We start from the raw sequence: 21,887 nt of genomic DNA, 5'->3' as shown, positions 1-21,887 counted from the left end.
AAAGGGGAAAATTCAGAAAAAAAATCGGGAATTTTGGGGAAAAATTTGGGAATTTTTGGGGAATTTTGTGAATTTTGTTTTTCTGACCTGGAGCAGGTGAAGAGGGAGTTGGGGACAAAAAATTTAAATTAAAAATGGACAATTTTGATGTGAAAAATGGGAAAAATCAGGAAAAAAATCGGGAAAAAATCAGGAAATTTTGGAAAATCTTTGGGAAAAAATTTGGGAAAATTGAGGGGAAATTTGGGAAAAATTTTTGGGGATTTTGGGATAAGAATGGACAATTTTGATGGGAAAAAATCAATAAAATTTGGGAAAAAATGAGGAAAAATCAGAAACATCCTTGGGAAAATTCAGGAAATTTCAGGAAATTCTTGGAAAAAATTTGGAAAATTTGGGAAAATTTGGGGTAAAAATTGGGAAAAATTTGAGGAAAATTTGGGTCAAAAATGGAGAATTTGACGGGAAAAATTGGAAAAAATTGGAGAAAAATGGGAAAATTCAGAAAAATTCAGAGAAAAATCAGGAAAATTCGGGGAAATTTTGGAAATTTTGGGAAAATTTTGGGGGGTTTTGGGATAAAATGGATAATTTTGATGGAAAAAATGAGGAAAAATAAGAAAAATTTGGAAAAAATCAGGAAAATTCAGGAAAAATTCAGGAAATTTTGGAATTTCGGGGAAAAATTTGGGAATTTTTGGGAATTTTGTGAATTTTGTTTTGCTGACCTGGAGCAGGTGAAGAGGGAGCCGTTGACGCCGCCGAAGGTGGAAAGAGCCACAGCCAAGGGCATCACCCAGGCCACGGGGCCCAGAACCTTCTCCCCGAACGTCTGCGGGAAAAAAAATACAAAATTTATCCCAAAATCTACAAAATTCCCCAAGATCCCCCAAAAATCTGCTTTTTCCCACCGAAATTTGGCTTTTTTTCCCACAAAAATCCCATTTTTTTCTCTAAAAAAATCACTTTTTTTCCCCTAAAATTTAGATTTTTTTTCCCCCCAAAAAATTCGATTTTTTTTCTCTAAAAATCCCATTTTTTTCTCCCCCAAAAATCTCATTTTTCCCCTCCAAAAAATCCCTTTTTTTCCCCAAAACAATCCTGTTCTTTTCCAAAAAAAAATCCATTTTTCTCCCCAAAAAATTTAATTTTTACCCCCAAATTTTGCTTTTTTTTCCCCCCAAAAATCCCGCTTTTCTCACTCCAAAATATCCCATTTTTTCTCTCTAAAAGTTCCCATTTTTCTCTAAAAAATCTCTTTTTTCTCCCGAAAAAATCCCATTTTATCCCTTTTTTTTCTCCATTTTTCCCATTTTTCCTCCATTTTTTCCCCATTTTTCCCGCAATTTTTCCCCATTTTTTCCCATTTTTTTCTCATCTTTTTCACAATTTTTTCCCATTTTTTTCCCCATTTTTCCCATTTCTTTCTCAATTTTTTCTCCATTTTTTCCTCTTTTTTTCCCCATTTTTTCCCATTTTTTCCTCTTTTTTTTTCTCAATTTTTTCCCATTTTCTCTCATTTTTTCACCAATTTTTTCTTCATTTTTTCCCCGTTTTTTGGTTGATTTTCCTCATTTTTTCACCATTTTTTTCACCATTTTTCTCCATTTTTTTCCCATTTTTTCTCCATTTTTTCTCAAATTTTTCCCCACTTTTTCTCCATTTTTTCCCCATTTTTCCTTCATTTCCCCCATTTTTTTCCCATTTTTCACTATTTTTTCTCCCATTTTCCTCCATTTTTCACCATTTTTTCCCCATTTTTTCTCCATTTTTTCCCCATTTTTTCCCCATTTTTTCTCTTTTTTTTTGTCATTTTTGGTCGATTTTTCCTCCATTTTTTCCTATTTTTTCCTCCTTTTTCTTTTCATTTTTTTCTTATTTTTTCCTCATTTTTTCCCCATTTTCTCCCATTTTTTCACCATTTTTTCCCCATTTATTTCTCAATTTTTTTCTCCATTTTTCCTCATTTTTTCCCGATTTTTTCCCTTTTTTTTCTCAATTTTTTCTCCATTTTTTCTCATTTTTTTCCCCCTTTTTTTCTCTTTTTTTTCCTTTTTTTCCCTCATTTTTTCTTCCATTTTCCCCCATTTTTTCTCCATTTTTCCCCCCAAAAATTCTCATTTTTTCCCCATTTTTTCTCCATTTTTTCCCCATTTTTCCTTCATTTTTCCCCATTTTTTTCCCATTTTTCACTATTTTTTCTCCATTTTTTCCCCATTTTTTCCCCATTTTTTCTTCATTTTTTCCCTTTTTTCTCATTTTTTGGTCATTTTTTTGTCAATTTTTCTCATTTTTTCCCCATTTTTTCCCCATTTTTTCTCCACTTTTTCTCCTATTTTTCCCCCAAATTTTCCCCATTTTTTTTCCATTTTCCCCCATTTTTTCCCCATTTTCCCCCCCAAAAATTCTCATTTTTCGTCCATTTTTTCCCCATTTTTCGCCGTATTTTCCTCATTTTTTCACCGATTTTCTTCATTTTTTTTTTATTTTTCCCCATTTTTCCCATTTTTCCCCCATTTTTGTTCTCCCCACGGCGACGGCGTCGCTCTGCAGGATCTCCTGGGGGCTCATGGCCGCCAGATTTTTTCCCCATTTTTTCATATTTTTTTCCCCATTTTTTAAACCATTTTTCCCCATTTTTTCCCCATTTTTTGCCCATTTTTTCTCCATTTTTTCTCCAATTTTTCCTCATTTTTCTCCCCATTTTTTCCCCATTTTTTCTTCATTTTTCCCCCATTTTTTCTCTTTTTTTTTGTCATTTTTGGTCGATTTTTCCTCCATTTTTTCCTCATTTTTTCCTATTTTTTCCTCCTTTTTCTTTTCATTTTTTCTTTTTTTTTCCCATTTTCCCCCCATTTTTTCCCATTTTTTCCTCATTTTTTCCCCATTTTTTCACCATTTTTTCCCATTTATTTCTTAATTTTTTTCCCCATTTTTTCCTCATTTTTTCCCTTTTTTTTTTCCCATTTTTCTCTCAATTTTTTCTCCATTTTTTCCTCATGTTTTCTCTATTTTTTCCTCCTTTTTTTTTTCATTTTTTCTTATTTTTTCTCCATTTTTTCCCTATTTTTTCCCATTTTTTCTCATTTTTTGGTCATTTTTTTGACAATTTTTCTCATTTTTTCTCCATTTTTTCCCCATTTTTTCCCTCCTTTCTCCCCATTTTTTCTTCCATTTTCCCCCATTTTTCCCCCATTTTTCCCCCCAAAATTCTCATTTTTTCCCCATTTTTTTCCCCATTTTTCCCCATTTTTTCCCCATTTTTCGCCATATTTTCCTCATTTTTTCACCGATTTTCATCATTTTTTTTTTCTTTTTCCCCATTTTTTCCCCTTTTTCCCCATTTTTGTTCTGACCACGGCGACGGCGTCGCTCTGCAGGATCTCCTGGGGGCTCATGGCCGCCAGATAAGCCACATTGGCCGCCACGTACAGGAAAGTCACCAGGGGGATGGAGATGGAAATGGCCAGGGGGAGGTTCCTGCGCAAAAAATAAACCAAAAAATTAAAATATTCACCCAAAAAAATTCATTAAATCGACAAAAAAGAGCAAAAAAAAATCCGCCCAAAAATGGAAAAAAAAAAAAAAAAAAAAAAAAAAAATCTGCCCGAAATTGAAAAAAAAATTCATCCAAAAATTAAAAAATATCCACTAAAAAAATCCCCATTTTTTCCCATTTTTCCTCCATTTTTCCTCCATTTTTTCCCATTTTTTTTTTCATTTTCCCTCCTTTTTTCCCCATTTTTTGGCCATTTTTCACCCATTTTTTACCTGACTTTTTATTATTTTTCTCGATTTTTTTCCCCATTTTTCCCCATTTTTCCCCATTTTTTCCTCATTTTCCCCCCATTTTTCTCCATTTTTCCTCCATTTTTCCCCATTTTTTTCTCATTTTCCCCCTCATTTTTTCCTTTTCTTTTTAATAGGTTTTTTCCCATTTTCTTCCTCATTTTTTCTCCATTTTTTCCCCATTTTTCCCCTTTTTTTCTCCATTTTTTCCCCATTTTTTTCTCCATTTTTCCCAAATTTTCCTCATTTTTTCCCCATTTTTTCACCATTTTTCACTCATTTTCTCCCCATTATTTTTTCCTTCTTTTCCCCCCTTTTTTCTTTCTTTTCCCCCATTTTTCCTCCATTTTTTCCACATTTTCCCCCATTTTTTTCTCCTCATTTTTTCTCCATTTTTCCCTATTTTTCCCTCCATTTTTTCCCAAATTTTCCTCATTTTTTCCCTCATTTTTTCTCCATTTTTTCCTCCATTTTTTCCCATTTTTCCCTCATTTTTCCCCCATTTTTCCCCCATTTTCCTCCTTTTTATTCTCATTTTTTGGCCATTTTTTCCCTGTTTTTTCTCATTTTTTCCCCATTTTTTCACCGATTTTCACCAAATTTTTTTTATTTTTCCCCATTTTTTCCCCATTTTTTCTCCATTTTTTCCTCATTTTTTCCCCCTTTTTCCTTCATTTTCCCCCCAATTTTTCCCCATTTTTTCTCCCATTTTCCTCCTTTTTATTCTCATTTTTTTGCCATTTTCCCCCCATTTTTTCACCAATTTTCACCAATATTTTTTTGTTTTTCTCCATTTTTTCCCCATTTTTTCCCCATTTTTTCTCCAATTTTTCCTCTTTTTTTCCCCCTTTTTCCTTCATTTTTTCCCCATTTTTTCCCCATTTTTCCCCATTTTCCTCCTTTTTATTCTCATTTTTTGGCCATTTTTTCCCCGTTTTTTCTCATTTTTTCGCCATTTTTTCTCCGATTTTCACCAAATTTTTTTTTATTTTGCCCCATTTTTTCCCCATTTTTTCCCACACTTTTTTCCCCTTTTCTTTTCATTTTCTTCCATTTTTTCCCCTTTTTTTTTGCCCCCAAATTCTCATTTTTTGGCCGTTTTTTCCCCGTTTTTTCTCATTTTTCCACCATTTTTTCACCGATTTTCACCAAATTTTTTTTTATTTTTCCCCATTTCCCCCCATTTTTCCCCCTTTTTTCCCCTCCAAATTCTCATTTTTTTGCCATTTTTTCCCCATTTTCCCCCATTTTTTCCCCGTTTTTTCCCCATTTTTTCCCCACTTTTTCTCATTTTTTCCCCACTTTTTCACTGATTTTCACCAAATTTTTTTTTTATTTTTCCCCATTTTTTCCCTTTTTTTTTTCTGTATTTTTCCCCCATTTCCTCCCATTTTTTCCCTTTTATTTCCTATTTTTTTTTTTGCCATTTTTCCCCCATTTTCCCCCATTTTTTCCTCATTTTTTCACCGATTTTCCCCAAATTTTTTTTATTATTTTTCCCCATTTTTTCCCATTTTCCCCAATTTTTTCCCCTTTTTTTCCCCTCCAAATTCCCATTTTTTGGCCATTTTTTCCCATTTTTTTCTCATTTTTCCCCCATTTTTTCCCCATTTTTCCCCCAATTTTCCCCCAATTTCCCCCCAATTTTCCTCCTTTTTATTTTCTTTTTTTTCCCCTTTTTTTGGCCATTTTTTCCCCATTTTTCCCCCATTTTTCCCCTTTTTGTTCCCCCAAAATTCACATTTTTTTGCCATTTTTCCCCATTTTTTCCCCATTTTTTCACCGATTTTCCCCTTTTTTTTTTATTTTTCCCCATTTTTCCCCCATTTTTTCCCCTTTTTTTTCCCCCCAAATTCCCATTTTTTTGCCATTTTTTCCCCATTTTTTCACCGATTTTCCCCAAATTTTTTTTATTATTTTTCCCCATTTTTTCCCCATTTTCCCCAATTTTTTCCCCTTTTTTTCCCCTCCAAATTCCCATTTTTTGGCCATTTTTTCCCATTTTTTTCTCACTTTTCCCCCATTTTTTCCCCATTTTTCCCCCATTTTTTCCCCATTTTTTCCCCATTTTTTCCTCATTTTTTCCCCATTTTTTCCCCATTTTTTTCCCCCCAAATTCCCATTTTTTCCCCATTTTTCCCCCATTTTTTCCCCATTTTTCCCCCATTTTTTCCCCATTTTTTCCCCATTTTTTCCTCATTTTTTCACCGATTTTCCCCATTTTTTTTTTATTTTCCCCCATGATTTATTTTATTTTATTTCCTCTCCCACCTCTGGGGGTCCCGGAGCTCCTCGGTGACGTAGTTGAGGAAGTTCCACCCCCCGTAGGCGAAGGACCCCTGGAGGCAGCCCAGGAACAGCGGCCCCGCCCCCGGCTCCGCCCAGAACGTGAACGCCTGAGCGGGGCGGAGCCAGAAGTGCTCACCTAAAAAAAATGAAATTAGTTATAAAAAAAAATTGGGAATTTTAGAGATTTTTTTCAGATTTTTTTTCTGATTTTTTGGGATTTTTTCTGATTTTTTTCGGATTTTTTTTGGATTTTTTACGATTTTTTTCAGATTTTTTTACAAATTTTTTCTGATTTTTTTTTCCTGGGTTTTTTTTCGGATTTTTTTCGGATTTTTTTACAAATTTTTAATGATTTTTTTCGGATTTTTTTTTTCTGATTTTTTTTTTCAGATTTTTTTTCGAGTTTTTTACGATTTTTTCACAATTTTTTAATGATTTTTTTCGGAATTTTTTTTACAAATTTTTTATGATTTTTTTTTTTTTTTTTTTTTTGGTGATTTTTTTCGATTTTTTCCGGATTTTTTCTGATTTTTTTCTGATTTTTTTCTGATTTTTTACAAGTTTTTTATGATTTTTTTTCGGATTTTTTTCTGATTTTTTCTCGGATTTTTTTCGAATTTTTTCCGATTTTTTAAAAATCTTTTCTGATTTTTTTCTGATTTTTTACAAGTTTTTAATGAATTTTTTTCTGATTTTTTTCGAATTTTTTACGAATTTTTTTGGATTTTTTCTGATTTTTTTTCTGATTTTTTTCTGATTTTTTTTCGGATTTTTTTTTAATTTTTTCCGATTTTTTAAAATTTTTTTGGATTTTTTTCTGATTTTTTACAAGTTTTTAATGAATTTTTTTCTGATTTTTTTCGGATTTTTTTCTAATTTTTTACAATTTTTTTCTGATTTTTTTCCGATTTTTTTCTGATTTTTTAATGATTTTTTTTCGGATTTTTTACAAATTTCTTACAAATTTTTAATGATTTTTTTCTGATTTTTTTTCTGATTTTTTTCGAATTTTTTTCGACGTTTTTATGACTTTTTTAAGGAATTTTTCCGGAATTTTTCTGATTTTTTTCGGATTTTTTTCGAATTTTTTGTGATTTTTTTTTTTTTTGGTGGGTTTTTTTTCTTTATATTTTTATGATTTTTTTTTTAATATTTTTTCCCTTTTTCTTTCCCAATTTTTTTCCTTTTTTTTTTTTATTATTTTTATGATTTATTTTTTCCTGATTTTTTCTGACATTTTTCGGATTTTTTACAATTTTTTAATGAATTTTTTTCTGATTTTTAAACTAATTTTTTGTGTATTTTTCCTCCATTTTTTTTCCAATTTTTTCCCTCTTTTCTCCATATTTTTCTCATTTTTTCCAAATTTTTTCCCCTATTTTTCCCCCATTTTTTTCCTAATTTTTCCCTCTTTTTGCCCTTTTTTTCTTCACATTTCTCCTCATTTTTTCCCCATTTTTTCCCAATTTTTTCCCCATTTTTTTTTCATTTTTTCCCCCATTTTTCCCCCTTTTTTTTCCCTCTTTTTTTTTCCAAATTTTTCCTTCTTTTTTCCCTTTTTTCTTCTCATTTTTTCTCCATTTTTTCCCAATTTTCCCCCATTTTTCCCCCATTTTTTTCCATTTTTCCTCATTTTTCCCCATTTTTATTCCACTTTTTTTACCCCAAAATTCTGATTATTTGGCCATTTTTTCACCGATTTTCGCCATTTTTTCACCATTTTTTGCCCTTTTTTCCCCATTTTCCCCCATTTTTCCTCCATTTTTTCCCTCATTTTTTTTCCAAATTTTTCCTTCTTTTTTCCCTTTTTTCTTCTCATTTTTTCTCCATTTTTTCCCATTTTTCCCCCATTTTTCCTCCATTTTTTCCCAAAAAATTCTCATTTTTTCCCCCCATTTTTCCTCATTTTTTTCTCATTTTTTCCCCATTTTTTCCCATATTTTTTCCTCTATTTTTCTTCATTTTTTCCCCATTTTTACTCCATTTTTTTCCCCACAAAATTCTCATTTTTTTGGCCATTTTTTCACCAATTTTCCTCATTTTTTCACCATTTTTTCACCATTTTTTCCCCATTTTTCCCCCCACTTTTCCCCATTTTTACTCCATTTTTTCTCCAAAAATTCTCTTTTCTTTTCCCCATTTTTCCCCATTTTTTCCTCATTTTTCCCCCCCAAAATTCTCATTTTTTGGCCATTTTTTCCCCATTTTTTGCCATTTTTTCGCCATTTTTTCACCGATTTTCCCCATTTTTTTTTAATTTTTTCCCAAATTCCCCGTTTTTCCCCCCAATTCTCACCCCTGGCGATCAGGACCCCCCCGGCCCCCACGATCAGGGCCAGGGCCAGGAGTTTCCCCGCGGTGAAAACGTCCTGGACCCGCGTGGCCCAGCGGACACTGTGACAGTTCACCCACGTCAAAAGCACTAAAAACAGAAAATAAAATTATTTTTATACAAAATTCCAATTTTTTGACACGAAATTTGAATTCCTCGGGTCAAAATTTGGGGGTTTAGACCCAAAATTCCGAATTTTTGACGCGAAATTCCGAATTTTCGACCCTAAATTTGGGGTTTTCGACGCAAAAAAATTTGGATTTTTTTGACCCAAAAATTTGAGATTTTCAAACTAAAATTTGGGATTTTTTTTCACCCAAAATTTGGGATTTCTTGATGCAAAAAATTCAGAATTTTTTGACCCAAAATTTGGGGGGTTTGGACAAAAATTGTGGAATTTTTGACATAAAATTTTGGGGTTTAGACCCAAAATTCCCATTTTTGGGTGGCCCAGCGGACACTGTGACAGTTCACCCACGTCAGCAGCACTAAAAAACAGAAAATAAAATTATTTTTATACAAAATTCAGGAGTTTAGATAAAAAATTTGAATTTTTCGACTCAAAATTTGGGGGTTTACACCCAAAAATCCGCTTTTTCGAAGCAAAATTTCAAATTTTCGACAAAAAATTTGGGATTTTCGACACAAAAATTCGGATTTTTTTGACACAAAATTGTGAAATTTTTGTCCCAAAATTCTGGATTTTTTTTGACTCAAAATTTGTGGGGTTTTGGACACAAAAATTTGTGATTTTTGACACAAAATTTGGAATTTTTGGTGCGAAATTCTGGATTTTTTTGAATGCAAAAATTTGGGATTTTTTGGGCACAAAAATTCTGGGTTTTTGGACACAAAATTTAGGGATTTAGACCCAAAATTCCAGGTTTTTTTGACGCAAAATTCCAAGTTTTTGACCCAAAATTCTGGAATTTTTTTACACAAATTTTCAATTATAATTTTCAGGCAGAAAAAACGGGAATTTTTGGGGGAAAAAATGGGAATTTTGGGGCATTTTTGGGGCATTTTGGGGTGTTTTGTGGCCCAGCGGACACTGTGACAGTTCACCCACGTCAAGAGCACTAAAAACAGAAAATAAAATTATTTTTATACAAAATTCCAATTTTTTGACATGAAATTTGAATTCCTCGGGTCAAAATTTGGGGGTTTAGACCCAAAATTCCGAATTTTTGACGCAAAATTCCCAATTTTCGACAAAAATTTGGGATTTTCGGCATAAAATTTGAATTTTTGACGCAAAATTTAGGGGGTTTGGACCCAAAATTCGAGTTTTTTTGACCCAAAATTTGGGATTTTCGACATAAAACTTCAAATTCTTGACACAAAAAATTTTGGAATTTTTGATGCAAAATTTGGGATTTTTTGACCCAAAATTCAGGATTTTTGACACAAAAGTTCAGAATTTTTGACTGAAAATTCAGAAATTTTGACACAAGAAATTGGAATTTTTTTGACATAAAATTTGGAAAATTTGACCCCAAATTATGGATTTTTTTCACCCAAAATTCGGGGATTTAACAGAAATTTTTTGAATTTTTGAAACAAAATAATTCCAGGTTTTCGACACGAAATTCGAATCCCTCGAGTCAAAATTTGGGGGGTTTACACCCAAAAATTCCAAATTTTTCACCAAAAAATTCGGGATTTTAAACATAAAATTCGGTATTTCGCGACTGAAAATTTCGGATTTTTTTTGGACCCAAATTTCAGAATTTTTGACACAAAACACAGGATTTTTTTTCTTTTATGTTAAAATTCAGAATTTTTGACACAAAATTCAGAGTTTTTGACAAAGAATTTGGGATTCCTGACACAAAATTTGGGGGTTTAGACCCAAAATTCCAGTTTTTCGACCCAAAATTTGGGGTTTTTGACACAAAATCCGAAATTTTTTTGTGACACAAAATTCATAATTTTCGACACAAAATTCTGAATTTTTTTGACATAAAATTTGGGGGTTTTGACATAAAATTACGGAATTTTTTTTTACCCAAAATTTGGGTTTTTTGACACGAAATTTGAATTCCTCGGGTCAAAATTTGGGGGTTTACACCCAAAATTCCAAATTTTTTCGCACAAAATTTAAAGGGTTTGAACTCAAAATTTGGGGGGGTTTGGACACAAAAATTCCAATTTTTAGACCCAAAATTTGAGGGTTTTTTGGACCCAAAAATTCCAATTTTCGGACCCAAAATCTGGGATTTCGGACGCGAAATTTGGGAAATTTTTGACGCCAAACTCGGAATTTTCGATGCGAAATTTTAGGATTCTTGGCATAAAATTCAGAATTTTTGACGCGAATTTCGGGGATTTCGAATTTTTCGACGTTTTTCGGATTTCGTTTTTTTTCACCGTTTTTCGCCCTTTTTTTCACCATTTTTTCCTGAAAATTCACGTTTTTTGTTTGGATTTTTTTTGGGAAATGCCCAAAATTTGGGAAATTTTTGCGTTTCTTTATGGACACAGATGAACCTCAAAATTCTCACATTTATTTTGGGTCATTTTTGAGCTTTTTTAATCCATTTTTTAACCGATTTTCACAGTTTTTTTCACCAAAATTCCCATTTTTTACCAAATTTTTTTGGGTTTTTCAGCAATTTTGTTATTTTTGGGATCCTTCATGGACACAGACGGATTTAAGAATTTTCAGGTGAATTTTGGGTCATGTTTTCACCGTTTTCCACCATTTTTTGGTCATTTTTTACCGATTTTCGCCGTTTTTTCACAAAAATTCACATTTTAACCGAATTTTTTTTTGATAATTTTGGGAATTTCGGGGATTTCAAGATCCCTCCCAAACACAAACGAACCTCAAAAATTTTCAGGTGAATTTTGGGTCGTTTTTTGATCAATTTTGACCTTTTTTAATCCATTTTTTCACCGATTTTCGCCGTTTTTTCGCCGTTTTTCGTATTTTTACCCTTTTTTTTTTTGGGAATTCCCAGATTTTGTTATTTTTGGGACCCTCATGGACACAGATGGATTTAAGAATTTTCAGGTGAGTTTTGGGTCCATTTTGGGTCCATTTGGAGCCATTTTGAGCCATTTTTTGGGATTTTTTGGCCGTTTTTTCACCAAAATTCACATTTTTGATCAGATTTTTTTTTGGATTTTCGGGAATTTTGTTATTTTTGGGATCCTTCATGGACACAGATGGATTTAAGAATTTTCAGGTGAATTTTGGGTCATGTTTTCACCGTTTTCCACCATTTTTTGGTCATTTTTTACCGATTTTTGCCGTTTTTTCACGAAAATTCACATTTTAACCGAATTTTTTTTTGATAATTTTGGGAATTTCGGGGATTTCAAGATCCCTCCCAAACACAAATGAACCTCAAAATTTTCAGGTGAATTTTGGGTCATTTTTTCACCGTTTTTCACTATTTTTTTGTCATTTTTTTACCGATTTTCGCCGTTTTTCGTATTTTCACCCGGTTTTTTTTGGTAAATTCAGAAATTTTGTTATTTTTGGGATCTCTCATAGACACAGGTGGATTTAAGAATTTTCAGGTGAATTTTGGGTGAATTTTGACCTTTTTTAATCCATTTTTTCACCATTTTTCGCCGTTTTTTCACCAAAACTCGCTTTTTTTTACCAATTTTTTTGGGGAAATTCCCAAATTTTGGAGATTTTTGAGAATTCCAGGATTTTCAGGATCCTCTGACAGACACAGGTGAACCCTCAGGTGAATTTTGAGTCAATTTTGATCAATTTTGGGTCATTTTAAGCCATTTTTTTCGCCGTCTTTTCACCAAAATTCACATTTTTAACCAATTTTTTTTGGGATTTTCAGGAATTTTGTTATTTTTGAGATCCCTCATAGACACAGATAAGTCCCAAAATTTTCAGGTGAATTTTGGGACAATTTTGGTCCATTTTGGTCCATTTTGAAACATTTTGGTCAATTTTTCGTCTTTTTTGCGATTTTTTCACCAAAATTCACTTTTTTAACCAAATTTTTTTGGGAAATTCCCAAATTTTGTTATTTTTGGGATCCCTCATGGACACAGGTGAACCTCAAAATTTTCAGGTGAATTTTGGGACAATTTTGGTCCATTTTGGGTCAATTTTGATCAATTTCGAGCCATTTTTTTGGGATTTTTCGCCATTTTTTTACCAAAATTTTACATTTTTAATCAGATTTTTTTGAGAATTTTGGGAATTTTGGGATTTTCAGGATCCCCTCCTAAACACAGGTGGATTTAGGAAACCTCAGGTGAGTTTTGGGTCAATTTTGAGTCACTTTGGATCAATTTTGGGTCATTTTGGTCAATTTTTCGCCCTTTTTTGTCAATTTTTCACCAAAATTCACATTTTTTTACCAAATTTTTTTTGGAATTTCAGGAATTTTGTTATTTTTGGGATCCCTCATGGACACAGGTGGATTGAAGAATTTTCAGGTGAATTTTGGGTCATTTTTTCGCCGTTTTCCACCATTTTTTTGTCATTTTTTTACCGATTTTCACCGTTTTTTTCACCAAAATTCACATTTTTAAACAAACTCTTTTTGGATTTTCAGGAATTTTGGATATTTTTGGGAATTCCAGGATTTTCAGGATCCTCTGACAGACACAGGTGAATCCTCAGGTGAATTTTGAGTCAATTTTGATCAATTTTGGGTCGTTTTAAGCCATTTTTTCGCCGTCTTTTCACCAAAATTCACATTTTTAACCAATTTTTTAGGGGGATTTTCAGGAATTTTGTTATTTTTGGGATCCCTCATAGACACAGATAAGTCCCAAAATTTTCAGGTGAATTTTAGGACAATTTTGGTCCATTTTGGTCCATTTTGAAACATTTTGGTCAATTTTTCGCCATTTTTTGCCATTTTTTCACCAAAATTCACTTTTTTAACCAAATTTTTTTGGGAAATTCCCAAATTTTGTTATTTTTGGGATCCCTCATAGACACAGGTGAACCTCAAAATTTTCAGGTGAATTTTGGGACAATTTTGGTCCATTTTGGTTCAATTTTGGGTCCATTTTGAGCCACTTTGGTGAATTTCGAGTGTTTTTTAACCAAAATTCACATTTTTAAACAGATTTTTTTGGGGGGGAAATGCCCAAAATTTGGGGAATTTTGTGTTTTTATTGACACGGGTGAATCCCAAAATTTTCAGGTGAATTTTGGGTCATTTTTGACCTTTTTTAATCCATTTTTTCACCGATTTTCGCCGTTTTTTTCACCGTTTTTCGTATTTTTAATCCGTTTTTTTTGGGGAATTTCAATGATTTTGGATTTTTTATGATCACTCACGTAGACAGGCGGCGGCCAGGAGCCTGAGGGGGGCTCGGGGGTGCCGCAGGTGGGGTTGGGTCAATTTGGGTCCATTTTGAGCCATTTTGGTCAATTTTTCGTCTTTTTTGCTGTTTTTTCACCAAAATTCAAATTTTTTACCAAATTTTTTTTTGGAATTTGGGGAATTTCGGGAATTTAAAACCAGTCTCTGACACAGGTGGATTTAGGGATCCTCAGGTGAGTCTTGGGTCCATTTTGGGTCATTTTGAACCATTTTCACCGTTTTTTTCACCGTTTTTTGCCGTTTTTTGACCAAATTTCACATTTTTGAAGGGATTTTTTTGGGAATTTTGGAGTTTTTGGGATCCCTCCCAAACACAAATGAACCTCAAAATTTTTAGGTGAATTTTGGGTCATTTTTTCACCCTTTTCCACCATTTTTTTGTCATTTTTTCACCGATTTTCGCCGTTTTTTCGCCGTTTTTCGTATTTTTAATCCGTTTTTTTTGGGAAATTCCCAAATTTTGTAATTTTTATGATCACTCACGTAGACAGGCGGCGGCCAGGAGCCTGAGGGCGGGCTCGGGGGTGCGGCAGGTGGGGAACAGGGGCTGCAGGACGTAGTTGGCGAAGGTCAGGGCGATGACGGCCTGGTTGGTCGGGTAAATCACCAGCACCGAGATCCACAGCCGCAGGAATCTGGGGAAAAAAACACAAATTTTGGGGGGTTTGGAAAAGGGGGAGGAAGGGGAGAAGGTGGGGAGGGGGTGGGAGGGGGAAAATAAAAAAAAAATGGGGAAAAAAGGTGGAAAAATGAGGGAAAAATGGGGATTTTTAGGAGTGGAAAATGAGGAAAATCGGATTAAAAATTGTGGTTAAATCCTGAAAAAAGAGTGATAAAAAATTAGGTTAAAAGTTCACTAAAATATCCTAAAAATGCCATAAAAATCCCCTAAAAATTCCATAAAATTCTGGCCCAAAAATTCCTTAAAATGCCCTAAAAAATCCCGAAAATTTTTGGTCTAAAAATTCCCCAAAATATTCTAAAAATTCCATAAAATTCCCGCCAAAAATCCCATAAAATTTCAGTGCAAAAAAATCCCCAAAATATTCCAAAAATCCCAGAAAATTTCCCCAAAATCCCATAAAATTCTGGTCCAAAAATCCCCTAAAAATACAAAAAAATTCTGGTCTAAAAATTCCCCTAAAATATCCCAAAAATCCCATAAAATTCTGGCCCAAAAATTCCCAAAAAAAATCCCAAAAAATCCCCAAAAATTTTGGCCTAAAAATTCCTCAAAATATCCTTAAAAAATCCCAAAAAATTCTGATCTAAAAATCCTCCAAAATATCCTAAAAAATGCTAAAAAATTCTGACCTAAAAATTCCCAAAAAAATCCCCCAAAAAATCCTGTAAAATTTTGGCCCAAAAGGTCCCAAAAATATCCAAAAAATCCCTTAAAATCTGAACCTAAAAATTCCCCCAAAATCCCAGAAAATTTTGGCCCAAAAATCCTCCAAAACCATCCAAAAAAATCCTTTAAAAATCCCATAAAATTTTGGTCTAAAAATTCCTCAAAATATTCTAAAAATCCCATTAAAATTCTGGCCCTGAAATTCACCCAAAAAAATGGTGGGAAAGTGACAGAAAATGGCAGAATTTCGACCCAAAATGAGGGAAAAAAAAATCACCAAAAAAATGGTGGAAAAAGTCACCAAAAAATGGCGGGAAAAATCACAAAATAATGGCGGGAAAGGGACACAAAATGGCAGAATTTTGACTCAAAATAGTGGGAAAAAATCACCAAAAATTGGCAGGAAAATCACCAAAAAATGGTGGAAAAAAATCAGAAAAAAAGGGCAGAAAAATCACAAAAAAAAAAAAAGGCAGAAAATTGACAGAAAATGGTGGAAAAAATGAGGGAAAAAATGGCAGAAAAATTCACCAAAAAATGGTGGGAAAAGAACCCGAAAAAGGTGGGAAAAATCAGGAAAAAAAGGTGGGAAAATCACAAAAAATGGTGGGAAAAAAACAGGAAAAAATGGCAAAAAAGTCACCCAAAAAATGGTGGAAAAAGGACAGAAAAATGGTGGAAAAGTCAGTAAAAAATGGCAGAAAAATCACAAAAAAATGATGGGAAATCACTGAAAAACGGCAGGAAATTAACACAAAATGGAGCAAAAAAAATCACCAAAAAATGGCGGAAAAAAATGACCAAAAAATGGTGGGAAAAAATGACCAAAAATGGCGGAATTTTGACACAAAATGGTGGAAAAATTAGAAAAAAAAATGGAAGGAAAAAATCACAAAAAAAAAAGGTGGAAAATTGACACAAAATGGTGGGAAAAAAAATCACTGAAAAATGGCGGGAAATTGACACAAAATGGAGCAAAAAAAAAAAAAAAAAAGGTGGGAAATTGACAAAAAATGGCTGAAAAAAATCACAAAAAAAAACCCGGCAGGAAATTAACAAAAATCGATGGGAAAAAAAAAATCAAAAAATGGCAGAAAATTGATTAAAAATGGAAGGGAAAAAAAATCACCAAAAAATTGGTGGGAAATCACTAAAAATCAGCAGAAAATCACTAAGAAATGGCGGGAAATTGACAAAAAATGGCGGGAAATTGACACGAAATTGGCGGGAAATTGACAAAAAAGGCCAAAACTCCCCCAAATAACAACGGATTTTGACGGGGATTTTTTTCTTTCAACCTTAAAAAAAATCAGGAAAAAATGGTGGAAAAAATCAGGGGAAAATGGGGGAAAAAAAACAGGAAAAAATGCTGGAAAAATCACCCAAAAAATGGTGGGAAAGGGACACAAAAATGGCAGAGTTTTGACCCAAAATGGAGGGGAAAAATCACCAAAAAATGGTGAAAAAATCAGGGGAAAATAGTGGGAAAAATGACCAAAAAAAATGGTGAAAAAACGGACAGAAAAACGGTGGAAAAGTCAGTTAAAAATGGCAGAAAAAAGTCACCAAAAAATGGCAGAAAAATCACCAAAAATTGGTGGGAAATCACTGATTATTGGTGGGAAACTGACACAAAATGGAGCGAAAAAATCACCAAAAAATGGCGGAAAATTGACACAAAAAAATGGCAGGAAATCACCAAAAATTGGCGGGAAATGACTAAAAATTGGCGGGAAAAAAATTACAAAAAATTGGTGGAAAAAAAAAATGAGGAAAAAATGGCAGAAAAAAAAAAAAATCACCAAAAAAATGGCGGGAAAAAAATTAACAAAAATTGGTGGGAAATTGACACAAAATGGAGCAAAAAAAAATCACCGAAAAATGGCGGAAAAAAAACGACCAAATAATGGCGGAAAATCACTAAAAAAAAATTGGCGGGAAATCTCTAAAAAAATGGCAGAAAAAAAATCACAAATAAATGGCAGAAAATTGACAGAAAATGGTGGAAAAACCAGAAAAAAACGGTGGAATTTTGACACAAAGTAGTGGGGAAAAAAAATGACCAAAAATTGGCAGGAAATCACCAAAAATTGGCGGGAAACTGACAGAAAGTGGCAGGAAATCACCAAAAAATGGTGCAAAATTCACCAAAGAAAAGGCAGAAAAATCTGCAAAAATTTGTGGGAAATCGACACAAAAAAAAAAATCACCCAAGAATGGCAGAAAATGGATAAAAATGTGGCGGGAAATCACTAAAAATTGGCGGGAAAAAATTGCTACAAAATGGTGGGAAATGGACAGAAAATGGCAGGAAATTGACAAAAAAATTGGTGGGAAAAAATTACTGAAAAATGGTGGGAAATCACTAAAAAATGGCGGGAAACGGAGAAAAAATGGTGGGGAAAAAAAATCACCAAAAAAATGGCAGGAAATCACCGAAAATTGGCGGGAAATGACTAAAAATTGCAGGAAAAATCACCAAAAAATGGCAGGGAAAATCTTTGGATGAATCGAAGACAAAACTTGGTGGGAAAATGGTGAAAAAATCAGGAGAAAATGGTGAAAAAAATCAGGAAAAAATGGCAGAAAAATCACAAAAAAAATTGTGGAAAAATCAGGAGAAAATGAGGAAAAAAATCAGGAAAAAATGCTGGAAAAATCAGGAAAAAATGGCAGAAAAATCACCAAAAAAATGGTGGAAAAATCAGGAGAAAATGGTGGGAAAAAATTGGGAAAAAATGGCCAAAAAAATCACCCAAAAAATGGCGGGAAAAAATTACTGAAAATTGGCAGGAAATCAACACAAAATGGCGGGAAAAAAAAATCACCAAAAAGTGGCAGAAAAAAATCAGAAATAAATGGTGGGAAATGGAGCAAAAAATGGTGGGAAAAATAATGAAAAATGGCTGAAAAAAATTGGCAAAAAAAGAGGCAGAAAATCACAAAAAATGGCGCGAAATTGACACAAAATGGCGGGAAATGCCCAAAAACTGGCGGGAAATTGACAAAAAAAATACCAAAACTCGCCCAAATAACAACGGATTTCAACGGGGATTTTTTCTTTCAACTCCAAATTTTCTCCAAATTATTTTTTTACTCACCCTGCGAGGGGCCCGAAGGCGTGTCCCACGTGGGCGGAGTCGCCCCTGGGGTGGGGCAGGGCCACCAAAATATGGTGGAAAAAAATCAGTAAAAAATGGCGGGAAAGAGGCAAAAATGGCGGAATTTTGACACAAAATAGTGGAGAAAAATCACCAAAAAAATGGCGGGAAATTTACAAAAAAATGGTGGAAAAGGGACAGAAAAATGGCAGAATTTTGACCCAAAATGGCAGGAAAAAAAAATCACTAAAAAATGGCTGGAAATCACCAAAAAATGGTGGAAAAATCACTAAAAAATGCAGCAAAAAATCACCAAAAAATGGAGCAAAAAATCACTAAAAAATGGAGCAAAAAATCACTAAAAAATGGCTGAAAAAAAATCACCAAAAATTGGTGGGAAATTGACAGAAAAAGGCAGGAAAAAAATTACCAGAAAATGGCGGGAAAAAATGACCAAAAATTAGCAGAAAAAAAATCACCAAAAAATGGCAGAAAAATCACAAAAAATGGCGCGAAATGGACACAAAATGGCGGGAAATTGACACAAAATGGCGGGAAATTGACAAAAATTGTCAAAACTCGCCCAAACCTGGACGGATTTTGACGGGGATTTTTTCTTTCACCCCCAAATAAAAATAACTTTTCACTCACCCGGCGAGGGGCCCGAAGGCGTGTCCCACGTAGGCGTAGTCGCCCCCGGGGCGGGGCAGGGCCACGCCCAGCTCGGCGTAGCAAAGCGCCCCCACGGCCGTGACGGCCCCCGACAGGGCCCAGATCAGCAGCGCCGGCCCCACCGCCCCCGAGTGCTCCAGGACGCCCCGCGGGGCCACGAAAATCCCCGAGCCGATGATGTTACCTGGAAAAATAAATTAATAAAAGGATTTTAGAGGGTTCTGGAAAAAAATTGGGATTTTTAGGGGTCTTGGGAAAAAAATTGGGGTTTTTTTAAGGGTTTTTGGGAAAAAATTGGCAAATTTTAGGCAAAAAAATGGGATTTTTTAATGGGTTTTTTCAGGAAAAAATGAGATTTTTAGGGGTTTTTTAGGAGAAAAAAATTGGGACTTCTTTAATGGGTTTTGGGGAAAAAAATCGGGATTTTTTAGGAAAAAAATTAAGATTTTTTTAGGGGATTTTTGCGGAAAAAATTGGGATTTTTTAATGGATTTTTGGGGGAAAAAATCGGGATTTTTTAATGGGTTTTATGGAAAAAAAATGGGATTTTTTAAGGTTTTTTTTGGGGAAAAAAACGGGAAATTTTAGGAGAAAAATTAGGATTTTTAATGGGTTTTGGGGGAAAAAATTGGTATTTTTAGGAAAAAAAATTGGGATTTTTTTAATGGATTTTATGGGAAAAAAAATGGGACTTTTTAGTGGATTTTGGGAAATAAAATTCGGGATTTTTTAGGGGTCTTGGAAAAAAAATTGGGGGTTTTTTAAGGGTTTTTAAGGGAAAAATGAGATTTTTAGGGTTATTTTGGGGGGGGGAAAATTGGGGTTTTTTAGAGGTTTTGGGGAGAGAAAATTGGGATTTTTATTTGGAGGTTTTGGAAAAAAAAGGGGATTTTTAGGAGAAAAAAATTGGGATTTTTTTAATGGGTTTTTAGGGGGGAAAAAAAGAAAATTTTTAAAGGATTTTTAGGAAAAAATTTGGGATTTTTTTTAGGATTTTGGAGGGAAAAATTAAGATTTTTTTAAATGGCTTTTAGGGGATAAAATTGGGAATTTTTTTAGGAGTTTTGGGGAAAAAATTGGGATTTTTTAAGAGGTTTTGAGGGAAAAAAATTGGGAATTTTAGGAGAAAAATTAAGATTTTTTTTAGGGGTTTTAGGAAAAAAAATTGGGATTTTTTTTTACTGGATTTTTGGGGAAAAAAATGGGATTTTTTAAAGGGGTTTTGGGGGAAAAAAAATCAGGATTTTTAGGAGAAGAAATTGGGATTTTTTAAATAGGTTTTGGGGAAAAAAATCGGGATTTTTAGGAAAAAAAATTGAGATTTTTTTTAGGGTTTGGAGGGCAAAACAAGATTATTTTTATAATTATTTTTTAAAGTATTTTTTTAATTTTTTGGGGTCATTTTGGGTGTTTTTAAAGGCATTTTAAAATCCCACGATGATCCTGATTTTGACAAATTTTAACCCAATTTTTGGTGGATTTTTTAATTATTATTTTTTGAGTGATTTTTTTATTATTAATATTTTTTTGCCTCCCCAAGAGACCAAAAAAAAAATCAATTTATTTTTATTTTTCAAGACTTTTTTTGGGTTGATTTTTCCCCAATTTTAACCCAATTTTTTGGGGAGATTTTTTAAAGATAAACCAAAGTGGTTTTTTTTGTTTTTTTTTTTTTTTTTAAATTTTATTTTGTTTTTAAAGGGATTTTTTTTTTTATTTGAGTTTCTAAAGGACCAAAAAAAAATCAATTTATTTTTATTTTTTCAAGCCAATTTTAAACCGATTTTTACCTGATTTTTCCCCAATTTTTTCCGGATATTTTTACCACCAAATCTTGATTTTTTATTATTATTTTTCACGGGATTTTTTTTTTATTTTTTGCTTCCCAAGTGACCAAAAAAATTCAATTTATTTTTATTTTTCCAGCCAATTTTAAACCGATTTTTACCTGATTTTTTCCAGATTTTTTTTCCAATAAAACCCCGATTTTTTATTATATTTTTCACGGGATTTTTTTTTTATTTTTTGCTTCCCAAGTGACCAAAAAAATCAATTTATTTTTATTTTTTCAGCCAATTTTACCCCAATTTTAACCCAATTTTTCCCGGATTTTTTTAACCACCAAACCCCAAATAATTTTTATTTTATTTTATTTTATTTTTTCTTATTTTTGGCTCCCCAAGTGACCAAAAAAATCAATTTATTTTTATTTTTTCAGCCAATTTTAAACCGATTTTTACCTGATTTTTTCCAGATTTTTTTTTTCCAATAAAATTCTGATTTTTTAAAATATATTTTTTAGGAATTTTTTTAATTTTTTTTTTGCTTCCAGAAAAACAAAACCAAAAAAAAAAAAAAAAAACCCAAAAAAATCAATTTATTTTTATTTTTTCAGCCAATTTTACCCCAATTTTTTCCGGATTTTTTTTCACCACCAACCCCAATTTTTTCCTCATCATTTTTTAAATAATTTCAGATATTTTTAAGCCGTTTTTCTGTTGTTTTTTTGACTCACCGACGATGATCCCGCAGGCGCTGAGGAGCCCGATCTCCTTTTTCAAAGCGACTCCTCCCCCTCCTTCCTCCTCCTCCTCCTTTTTTTGGGCCTTTTTTGGATTTTTGGGACTCGAATCCATCGGGAAAATTCACCTGGAGGAAAAAAACCGCAAAAAAAAGTGAAAAAAATTGAATTTTTGGGGGTTTTTTAAGGAGAAAAATTGAAATAAATCGAATTTTTTTTTTCTCCCCCCCTTGTTTTGACCTTTGGCTTCAAAAGGGGAAAGAAATAAAACCCGGGTTGGACTTTGCCAAAAGGAGGAGGAGGAGAAAGGGGGGAAAAAAAAGGGGGAGGAGGAGAAAAAAAATAAAATAAAATTTAAAATAAAATTAAAAAAAAAAAAGGAAAAAATTGGGGTAAAAATGAGGCAAAAAATCGACTTAAAATGACCCCAAAGGGGGTTTAAAATGTGAATTTAAATGTAAATTTTAATGTTAAAAAATTATTTAAATTTAAAATAAAATTAAAATTAAAT

General features: G+C 32.8%; 1 protein-coding gene across 1 annotated transcript; it reads right to left on the bottom strand.

Moving 5' to 3' along the window:
• Positions 1–646: 646 nt before the first annotated feature.
• On the bottom strand, positions 647–21,610 carry SLC7A8 (solute carrier family 7 member 8; the record flags this gene model as incomplete). The annotated part of the gene is made up of 7 exons (XM_083882174.1): positions 21,371–21,610; positions 18,835–19,039; positions 14,215–14,366; positions 8,375–8,500; positions 6,061–6,214; positions 3,357–3,480; positions 647–832 (listed from the first exon to the last, which is right to left on the bottom strand). Exons 1-7 carry the CDS (start codon positions 21,489–21,491, stop codon positions 647–649), a joined length of 1,068 nt encoding a protein of 355 aa, XP_083738300.1. The 5' UTR covers positions 21,492–21,610.
• Between the last annotated feature and the right edge of the window lie 277 nt (positions 21,611–21,887).

Source organism: Zosterops lateralis (assembly GCF_965231275.1).
Source record: "Zosterops lateralis genome assembly, chromosome: 38".
Taxonomy (NCBI): Eukaryota; Metazoa; Chordata; class Aves; order Passeriformes; family Zosteropidae; genus Zosterops; species Zosterops lateralis.
The sequence above is the reverse complement of the archived record's forward strand: the minus strand, read 5'-3'. Positions and strand labels throughout refer to the sequence as shown.